The sequence below is a fragment of the Bombus huntii genome, chromosome 12, assembly GCF_024542735.1.
Source record: "Bombus huntii isolate Logan2020A chromosome 12, iyBomHunt1.1, whole genome shotgun sequence".
Classification (NCBI taxonomy): domain Eukaryota; kingdom Metazoa; phylum Arthropoda; class Insecta; order Hymenoptera; family Apidae; genus Bombus; species Bombus huntii.
Genome location: NC_066249.1, coordinates 11846328 through 11856909, shown reverse-complemented (window position 1 = coordinate 11856909; position 10582 = coordinate 11846328). Strand labels below are relative to the sequence as shown.

Below are 10582 nucleotides of genomic sequence, written 5' to 3'. Positions count from 1 at the left end.
CGTTACGAATAATTTTAAGTAGTTTTCCATATTTTGTATTAGTTATCAACAATTTTCTTTTTATATAATTAAAAATATAAATACTTTGTATTTCTTTATTCATTATTACTCAATCTTACAGAATAATATTAAATGTAAAGCAATTAAATTATTGCATGAAGTAAATTTTTTAGGAAACCAAATATAGACACATATTTTCAAATATTTAATTGTTACTAATTCATAATAACTTTAAGTAATTACACGAAAAATAAAACAGTCTTGAAATAGTAATCAACATTGATTTGTGTTCTATTTATTTTACTTTAGTTCAACAAACATACTCAACAAAAATTTGTTATTTGTTATTATTTGTTGTGTTATAACGATATATTTGTATATATTTGTATATCTTTTAATTTGTATTTGTATATATTATATATATCATATGTTTAATTCAAATAATACAAATTTCAAAATTTTATTTATTTAAAAATATAACTAACATAAACTAAGAATTTGTAACATTTATATTTGCTCACATAATAGCATAGAAGAAGTTTATAAATTTTCAATTAAAACAGAATGTTATTGAAATTACGATAATTTATATTATGACACAAATATGCTTATAATTCCTAATTTATTTTCAAAAAAATTATTGATCTATCGTTGTTGCTATTGAGTATGTATCCGTTTCTTTATATCCTTGCCGTTTAATTTCTCTAATCAGCCACTTTTTCCTTGCTTTTTGACGCGCACTTTTGTAGCCTTTTGGTGAAATATTAATTGTTCTCGTTGAAAAGTCTTGTGTTAGGTCGGGTTTGGTTTGAAAAGACGGAAGTCTTTGTACTTTTATAGATATTTGCTATGATATTAAATGTAAAAAATATGACATTAATGTTTCATAACAAATGCATATATTCAGAACATTTTTAAAAACTCACTGTATCTTGCATTGTATCCTTAATACTTTTTCTTTTTTCATGTTTTCTTCTATCAGATAATTGAGTTCTGTCTTGTTCTTCGTTTTTTTCTTCTAGAGGCATTAGTAAGATATCATAATTAGTTCTATTTTCTCCTAAAATTCCTACTTTTATTCCCAGTTCGTGTAATTTATCTTCTTTAGCAACAAGTGCATATTTCAAATAAAGAATGCGTTCGTCATTTGAATTGTCCTCTATTCCTGTAAACCATAATGCATTATTTTGTTTCTTTTATAATGAAATATATAAAAGTATGTAATATACCTAAAGATAGAAGACGATAGTCAGAATCTGAGTATATCAATCCTTGTATTAAGGGTGAATTTCTTAATAATTTTCTTTTTACTTGTATTTTGTGACCTTGTAATACTTGGATATCATTAGGTAACATATCTTGAATGATATGACTTCGTCTTTCTGCTATATTATATGTTTCAGTTCTAAATAATCTGTGCAATTCCATTTCTACAACAAATATCCTATTTTTTGTTTGAATATAATTATATATTTATTATTGTATAGATAGTTTATGTTTTCTATTTTATTATAGTTTTCACTCACCAATCAAACTGAAATACTTGCGTTCTAAAGCTATCCAGACAATACGATGTGTCATACAGATTAATACCTCAAATATTCGTAAATCCTTTTCTCCTTGAGATTGTGTCACAGATGGAGCTCCTTTTTTTCCACCAGTCATATGATGATATTGTATAACATCATGACAACCTACTATTAAATCAGCATATTCTCTACCTAAGACACATCGAAGAATTTGCATTTCTTCTGCATATCTATATCTATAGCCCTGAGCCAAAGGATTTGGTGCTTTTTTCATAGTAGCTGTACGTTCTTTCATTAATTCTTCCCATGTTATCACATAATATTGGAAATAAAGTATTGCAGCTCTCAAAAAGCGATCCACAATTGATAAATAGAAGAAATTCACAAATTGAGGACTTATGTGACTGATTAATAAATACATTACAAGATCCTTTATATCTTGTAAAATAATAACATTTGGTTCATTTGGAGCTACCTTCCTTAAATAATATTTCCTAAATCTGAGCTAAAAACGATATATTTTTGAAATAAAGAAATTACAGATATTGTAATTAAATTCCTTTTCTTTTTATTATTTACCTTATCACGTTGACTTAAGGTTTCATGGAAATTTAAAATCAAGTATGAGTGCGGACAATATACCTTTGATACATGATTAGGATCAGATTGTAGTTTAGTCTTTTTGGTATGCTCATCCTCAGTCTTTTGTGTACTAATATTTAAATATAGAAAAAGATAATAAGTAAAATAGTTATTTGTTGTATTTTATTTATGAATAAATTATCTTTTGGGGTGTAATTTATACAAAAATATGAGGTATTTGAATTTCTAAAAACTTTATTACCTTAATAAAAGTAATCCATCAGAAATTTCATCCCATCCAAAATATCTTTCTTCCATTTCTAAATATCAATATAATAAATTAAAATGATATGTTTCATTCATAATAATGGAATTAGTAAGAAGTCAGGTTAACTAAAAGATAAATGAAGAGCAAATTAACACTCAATACTACATAAATTAATTATTGATTGCATATACATATATATATATTTCATAAATAGAAATGTATGATAAAAAGGAGAATTACATCAATAAGGAAGATATAAATATACATGTATGTATTGTGAGCAAAATAATTATCATCGGAAAAAAATCATTTAATTTTTAATTCAAATTCGTAAGACTTAAAATATACGCGTATCTACACATATATATGTACAATGAAATTATTTAATTTTAATTGTATTTCACATATTAATAAAATATAGATGTAACAAATTAATTTTTTCGAACGAAATATTTTATTTATTACAATATTTATAATACAATTATTATTTACTTTTTATTTTTTTACACTTTCTTTATCAGCCAAGGGATGTTTTGGGAGGGAATTCAATATTGATTGATCTTCTGGGAAAATTGCTATGCTTGGTAGTAAGTAATATGGTACATTATATTCAATCTTTTTTTCTGAGTTAGAAGTATAATGATGTACTTTACATCTGACTTTAACTTCCTCAATATTATTAATTTTGACAATAACATAAAATTCTTTATTTTCAATGGATAAATCAGGTCCAGATATAGTCTTCTCTGGAAGAGTTATAGCGTATTCAGGTACAATGTATCCTTCATTACGAAAAGCTACTTTCACATGCCATTTTTCTATAGTCCATGGATTGTCCATGGACATTGTTACTGGTAAATAACATTGAGATAATGTGCTTATTGTTTTTTCTACAAATTGAGAGCTATATTTAGATAATCTTCTCTGGACATCTACATCTTCGATTATATATTTTTTAAGATTTTCAGGAGTTGCATATACAGCCAATTTTGGTAATATCAGACTTTCATAAGCTTTTTGAGAAGATACTGATACCTTCTGACCTTTTTCACCAATGTTTTTTATACTCTCTAACAAAATTAAATCAATCTTTTTTTGTTTCCTTTGAGATGAATGCTCTATGAATTCATAAATGAAATGTTTATGTGTTAACCGTGGTTGTCTCTCATATTTTTTATGAAGCGGTACTGAATGTTTTCTTTTTAAGATATATGTGTTCTAAAATAGAAAGCAATAATTGTTCACCTTTAAACGCTTAGTCTTGTATTAATTTTCTGCAAAATAGATAATAAAATATTACCCGGTTTTGTTGCACCAATATATTATTCTGACGAGAAAGAAATGTTGATTTTAAATAATTCAAGCACAGTTGCGTATACTTTAACATATTTACTTGTTTGTTAGGTACAACTAAAAAGCATGCCATAAAAGTTGATATTCAATTTTAAACTACCGTGACGTTTCTGTTAGGTTAGAATACGCCATGAAATAATTCCTTGATAACTGACCACGAATTGGAATTTGAGTAGTTAACAACGCATTATTGTACGTGCACATAACCTGTAATCATTGAAGCTAACCAGCTTTAACTTTTGTAAACAACTTCAAATTTATTATCTACAAGAGCTCTTTTGATTTTATTAATAAAATGTATCCTTATTTATAAAAACTTGGATAAAAACATAGATATAGGATATTTTTAACAACTTAAAAAATAAAGTTCAATTTAAGTTTTAAAATGGAACAGTTTCTAACGTGATCAAATTTTATATTTAAAAAAGAATAAATTATAAATAATTATCAAATATGGATAAATTAAAGTCACCATCGGATAAGATTTTATATCAAGCTATTATGGAAATGCAAGAGCCAGTAGTATTTCAACATATGTTACAAAATGAAAAAGGTGAATATTGTTGGAAATTATTAGAATGGAATTTATCTGAACTCGCTGAAAAATTCGGCGATATTAAATTACCGTTTCGACTTGGTTATAATGCTAGATCTATGGTAAATTATTATTATTTTAATTAATCTTTTTCTTTTATTTATGTTTGGACATTTTTGTGACAAGCTTTAAAAACTATTTTACATATTTCAGACTCCACAATGGGAAATAAATTGTTCAACAGTTTCAATCACACTATCATACTTTATTCAAAATATGAACCTCCACAAAGATCATGGACAATGGTATTACTTTGATTATAAGTATATGCAAGAGTGGTTTAAAGATAAACCAGAAATAATAAATTCAATAAATTGGAAAAGGTTTGATATTGATAAAACTGGTGATGATTCTACTCTTTGGATTGGAAGCAAAGGAGCTCATACAAATTGCCATCAGGATTCTTATGGTTGTAATTTAGTTGCTCAAATTCATGGAAGGTCAGTTATATATATGAAAATAAAAACAAAAATTTTAATATAAAAGTAAGACTGTTTGTGTTCAAATTATTTTTTAGCAAACAATGGTTACTGTTTCCTCCAAGTTCAAGTAATTTTCTCCAGCCAACAAGAATTCCTTATGAAGAATCTACAATATATAGTAAATACAACTTTTTCTGTCCTACTAAAGAAGATGAAATTAATATATTAAAGATACAAGACACAGCAAGATTAGTAACATTAGAACCAGGAGATGTATTATTTGTTCCTCCTGGTTGGTGGCACTATGTTGAGTCACTGGAATTAACTGTTAGTGTCAATATATGGCTACCCATAATAACAGATAATATATCAAGAGTGAAAGAAGCTATTGTTAAATTAATAGTGACCAGAATTGGGAAAGATGTTAATAATGTACCTAATGACACTGAATGTATAGATTTGGTAATGTATAATGAACGTTACATATCTGTAGTTTATATTGATATTAATTATAAATATTTAAGATTAAAATCAAATTATTTAACAGCTCAACATTGCTATTGGGGAATGTAAAACTATGACAAATGTAGAATCATCTTCTGAAAAGATAAAACGTAATATATGGACTGCTAAGGATTTAGTAACAGAATATCCAATTTATGTAAAACTGCTTCGTGAACTTAGTCATACAGAACTAAAAGAATTTCTGAGAATGAAGAGGGAGAGATTCCCTGAAGTCTATATTGAATCAGTGAAAGAAGATTCTAAACCACATATTGATATCCAAAATACTTATGCTTCTCAAGATTTGACTGAAAAAGTTGTTAATGCACTTTGTCATCCTGATGTTGTTAATAAAGTTTCAGAATTACTTTTATCATAATATGTTGTATAATTTATAATATATATTTTAATAAATTATTTGATATATTTGAGTAAATTATTTGTTAGTAGTTAATTTACTATTAATGTTAAATATATAAATGAATATATTGTATGTTATCGACCACATTTTATATTTAACAGATACATTCGGTATTGGATTTGACTTTGTTGCTTTCGATAGAGGTTAAAGTTGTCACGTTGAGTAGCTTTATATTTTCTGGGTACATATTATGTTTATAAAATAACGACCAGTGATATTTCTAATGTAATTAATAATGGGATTGTTAACAGTGCTTAAAAAACTGAAGCAAAAGGAGAAAGAAATGCGTATTTTAATGCTGTACGTATTTTTGCTTTTTTGTTTCAATATTTTTAGGTTATGATATTATTTACGTTGACATTATCCACTTTTTAAACAAGATTATACAATTATGTTAAATAATTTATTGTATATTTCTGTTTCTTTCTTCTTATATTCTAATGATTGTAGTTTTTCATATATATTTTAAATCTTTGTCTTTGTACACCTTTGTCGTACACTTTCTTTATATATTTACAGAGGTTTAGATAATGCTGGTAAAACAACAGTTTTAAAGAGACTTAATGGAGAACCAATTGATACAATATCACCAACTCTTGGTTTTAATATTAAAACTTTGGAACATCGTGGATACAAATTAAATATATGGGATGTGGGTGGACAAAAGTCATTACGGTCTTATTGGAGAAATTATTTTGAGTCTACAGATGGTCTTGTGTGGGTAATTGACAGTGCAGATAGAAGAAGATTGGAGGATTGTAAGACAGAATTATATAAACTTTTACAAGAGGAGAGATTAGAAGGTGCAAGTTTATTAATACTTGCGAATAAACAAGATTTGCCTGGAGCACTGTCTGCATTTGATATTGCAGAAATTTTGGAATTACCTAATATTAAAACCCATCATTGGCAAATATACAAATGTTCAGCAGTTACAGCAGAAAATCTTGTGGAAGGAATAAATTGGATTGTTGATGATATTTCTGCTAGGATATTTTACATAGATTGATATTAAGAAATGTATCAGATTTTAAAATCTATATCGCTACTATTACAATTATTTGTAATTTTTTGTATTACACTTATTTCCTATTTGTTAAAAAGCATAAATGTAATATAATTATATTTTATTTAAATTAATAAAGTAGAGTATTGTAATAAACTGTAATATTCATTTTCATAGTCCATATTTGTTTTTAGTTTTTGTCTTTTCCTCTTTTTTCATATTTGCGCCTTTGATTTTTCTTTTTTTAATAGGTTTTTCCAGTGGAAGTTTTGTGTTTGGAAAATGTTTCATGTAAACAGATTTTAATAATCCTTGATCGACGGTATGCCTTGCACCAGCAAATGCATGTATTAGTTCATTTACCAAAGATTGAGATAACTTCAGTTGGAATTTTTCGATCAGTTCTACAAATTTCCCTGTAACATTAATTTTATTTCAATAGAAGCAACTATTTGCTATGTAAACTAAAAAGCAAAGTATTTTTACTTTCCTATACCTCTTGAGATGGGATCATCAGAAAGTGATAATACAAAGTGACCAAAATTCCTGCGATGTCGTTTCTTCTTTGGTTTCATAGCCTCATAGTTGGCTCTTCTCAAAAATATTGCTTGTACATCTGGACCCTCGACTTTGTAATTACTAAGTATCCCTCCTAACTTAATATCGAGCCATGGTCTATTATTTCGAATTGTTTGAAGCTCCGGTAATATGTTTTTGTTCGCCCAAATATTCGTAAGATCCAGAATACGTAGTGAACTTTCGGGCGATTTTTCGGGCGTAACTGCTTTAATGAGATTAAGTGCACCTTCAGCTTTTATAGGGTTGTTACCTAAGTATAATTCCTCGAGTTCTTTATTCCTCGATAATCCTTTCGCTATGATCTCTATATCTTCATCATAAAATCGATTTCCTGAACGTAGTTGAAATATAATATTGATATTAGACATTAAATTGGTTTCTGAATATCGAGATTCACTGTTCTAATCTAGTAAAGGATTAAGAAATTTCTATATTAAAAGAAAAGTCTTTATGATTTCTACATTACCATTCAGATGTAACTTTTTCAATGGCGAAGAACGCATTAATAATCGACGAAGATATGGAACACATTCTTTCCCTAAAGCGTTCCAAGATAAATCAAGATTGATTAAAATTTCATTGTTATCGAATCCTTTGATCAGTTTCTTCCAAGTTTCCACGGTGTACAAAGAATTCCATGACAATTCTAAATGCTGTATTGTCTGTGAACAGGAGAGCAATCTTTGCAAAGCCTCCGAGCAAGATTCATCGAAATTATTGTCGTTGATTAAAAGAGTTTCGATGGTTTCGTTATTGCACATTGCCTGTGTAATATAGTCCAAACCTTCTTTACGAATATTACAATCCGAGAGATCTAATGTCTTCAGTGTCACATTCTCCGAAATTCCATCGTGAAATTTCGCGGCACCTTTTGGACCAATTTTGCATCCTGATAATACCAACGTGTGTATCATGTTGTTTTTCAGTAGCAATTCATTCAGATGATAACAGGCATCCTCTGATAACCAATTACCCTACGAGACAATTATTTCGGGCAAAAATATTAACATTCTTTTTCCTTTTTCCCAATTCTAATTAATTTTCGTTAAAAACATTTGTCGATCGAAATAATTCTAATAATTAAGAAATTGCTTTTAATCATATTAACGTTATTAACTGATATTTGTTAATCTATGTCGAAGGTTACGGATATTTATCTTACTGTAAGATTGACTGTATGAACGAAAGGATTTTTCATCAAGGCTTTGCAAAGAGGTCGAACGGCGCGGCAATCGATTCCGTAATATTGCAAATTGATTTTCTCAGATAGTAACATATCTTCCAAGGCCTGTATAGGTCTGATGCGAGATGCTTTTACCAAGTCGAAAAATTTCAGCACGCCATCATCTGGATAAGACTCGATTTTACGTTCGTGAATAGTCCAGAACTCGGGTACCAAGCCAGGATCGTCAGGAATCGGAAACACCGTGTACAGATTTTGCAATTTCAGTTGGGAATCGCTGATGTCTATATCTTTGAGGCAAGGATGGATTGAACTTTCTGCGGACGATTCGGCAGAAACAATGGATTCCCCGCTTTCCGGAGTGATCAGAGTTTCTTCTGACAGACCTCTCTCCCTTTTTATCTACATATTCAACACCAATATTCCTTATATTTTTTTTGTGTATGAGAATGATCTTTTTTTTGTCGCGTTACGATTACCAAAATGGAATTACAGCAACCATTTCTCGTAGTTTCCCTTTTTCCAGTTGGATCTCGGCTGCTTTCTTTTCGATCGTGGTCTCCCGAAATTGTGTCAACAAGTCTACAGAAATGTCTCTCTCTTCTAGTTCTTTCTCTTCCTCTTCTTCTTCCTCCTCCATTTCCTCTTTCTCTTCATCGTCCAGAAATTCCCATTCGTTCCCGTAATAGTCCAAATAATAATTCGATATTCCGGTAACATTTTCGAAATTTATATTTTCCTGAAACGTAAGTTTCTCTTGGCAAATGGAATTCGAAGATGGTAAGAAACATGTAGAATTACTGGAAACGCTTTGAGAGGTTCCATTTCCTTTGTCTTGTTTCAGTTGAACCTTTTAATTCGACTTCTTTTTGGTTTATTTTACTGATAGATTGATAAGAGACTAACTTCAAATTTTGATAACGTGAAGTTATCACGCGTAGACAATAAAATCGAATCCTTTCATTAAACAGATTACTTGTTACGCAAAAGAATTTATCAGTACTAACTAGTAATTTATGGCCTGTAAAATTTCGAAATAAACTAATATTAGTTCAACTGTGCAAGAGGATGCAGATCAGATAAAATGATTCACCACAGTTTTATTTATTTATTTATGTTTTATCTATATTACATTTTTATCCATATTTTATTTATTTATTTATTTACGTCTAATCCGTGACGACATTTATTCTCCTTGATCAGGTGGGATTTCTCGCATCAGGTGTCAGATATTCGCTCGCGGAGCGTTTACGTTAACTGTCTTGAACCGTAAACGGCATTCATAGGTGTTAAAACGCGTCATATTTCTCCCGATGGTATTACAGAGTCGATCTGTAACCTTGATTCTTGCGCTTTCTCAAGGTATCCCATTTACACAGTGACGGCGCTCTTGGACTTGGTGGTTCACACGAGCCTTATTCGACTAAGCAACCAGACTGACTCATTTACTGGGTATTCGTCAAGTGGTTCTTCTGGGCCATTGTATTGTAATTTTGGCAGATCGTTCATTCAGCAGTCACGCGGTTGTATACGCGGCTCGTGTACCGTGGTCAAGATCGCCACGATGGTCACCGATCCTCGTCTCGGCGTCTCACGAAATTGCCTACACGGGGCCCTTTGTTAATCTCAGACGCGCTTTCGATGATAATGAACACTGTATTATCCTCAATGAAACGATCTATTGAAATCCGTGGCCGGTTTGCCAGCAACGAGATCCGGATCCGACGACCATGTTTGTTCTCCGGCGATTAGTTTAGAGTAAGTGCCCGGAATGGCTCAAAAAATGATGCTCGACACGTGGAATATTTTATTCGTAGAAGCGAGGATGTAGAAATGAGACAAGAAGTTTAATATACTGTTTGATAAAACCTTGTATCGTTTTGTCTGTGCTGCATAATACTACTAAAACAAGCGTCTTCAAGTTGGACCTTTGCTTTTCATATAGGAATTTTACAAGTAAGCAAACTGAACGTGTTGATTAATAGAAAGCGTAAACCAACGAGTAAAGTGTATACAGAAAGAAAATATACTAACGAAAGAAATTATAAGTAAAAATAGCAAGGAAAGTTGTAAGGATTCCAAACTTTCTATTTCAATTTTATCCTCGTAGTTCCTGAGCCTGTGTTACGATTATGACTTT

At 29.7% G+C, this 10582-nt stretch overlaps 5 protein-coding genes across 8 annotated transcripts; 2 read left to right on the top strand and 3 right to left on the bottom strand.

The window, feature by feature from the left end:
* Nucleotides 1-446: 446 nt before the first annotated feature.
* LOC126871673 (uncharacterized) lies at nt 447-2730 on the bottom strand. Its single transcript, XM_050630727.1, has 7 exons — nt 2620-2730; nt 2374-2504; nt 2109-2241; nt 1527-2034; nt 1230-1430; nt 927-1165; nt 447-847 (listed from the first exon to the last, which is right to left on the bottom strand). Exons 2-7 carry the CDS (start codon nt 2427-2429, stop codon nt 638-640), a joined length of 1347 nt encoding a protein of 448 aa, XP_050486684.1. The 5' UTR covers nt 2430-2504; nt 2620-2730; the 3' UTR covers nt 447-637.
* Nucleotides 2731-2810: 80 nt separating this feature from the next.
* LOC126871677 (39S ribosomal protein L9, mitochondrial) lies at nt 2811-4138 on the bottom strand. The gene is made up of 2 exons (XM_050630735.1): nt 3680-4138; nt 2811-3597 (listed from the first exon to the last, which is right to left on the bottom strand). The coding sequence occupies exons 1-2, from the start codon at nt 3803-3805 to the stop codon at nt 2875-2877; spliced, it is 849 nt and encodes a 282-aa protein (XP_050486692.1). The 5' UTR covers nt 3806-4138; the 3' UTR covers nt 2811-2874.
* LOC126871675 (HSPB1-associated protein 1) lies at nt 4139-5692 on the top strand. Of its 4 annotated transcripts, none has more exons than XM_050630733.1 (5): nt 4139-4285; nt 4481-4572; nt 4651-4767; nt 4845-5211; nt 5297-5692. In XM_050630733.1, exons 1-5 carry the CDS (start codon nt 4277-4279, stop codon nt 5630-5632), a joined length of 921 nt encoding a protein of 306 aa, XP_050486690.1. In that variant the 5' UTR covers nt 4139-4276; the 3' UTR covers nt 5633-5692. The 4 variants fall into 4 exon arrangements, with proteins under 4 accessions (XP_050486690.1, XP_050486689.1, XP_050486688.1 ...); XM_050630731.1 differs by having other exon boundaries at nt 4178-4389; XM_050630732.1 differs by having other exon boundaries at nt 4481-4767.
* A 97-nt stretch (nt 5693-5789) lies between these two features.
* LOC126871679 (ADP-ribosylation factor-like protein 2) lies at nt 5790-6836 on the top strand. Its single transcript, XM_050630743.1, has 2 exons — nt 5790-5974; nt 6194-6836. Exons 1-2 carry the CDS (start codon nt 5910-5912, stop codon nt 6681-6683), a joined length of 555 nt encoding a protein of 184 aa, XP_050486700.1. The 5' UTR covers nt 5790-5909; the 3' UTR covers nt 6684-6836.
* A 15-nt stretch (nt 6837-6851) lies between these two features.
* Nucleotides 6852-9951, bottom strand: LOC126871988 (uncharacterized). Its single transcript, XM_050631413.1, has 5 exons — nt 9892-9951; nt 8422-8844; nt 7726-8233; nt 7177-7590; nt 6852-7096 (listed from the first exon to the last, which is right to left on the bottom strand). Exons 1-5 carry the CDS (start codon nt 9949-9951, stop codon nt 6852-6854), a joined length of 1650 nt encoding a protein of 549 aa, XP_050487370.1.
* Nucleotides 9952-10582: the final 631 nt, after the last annotated feature.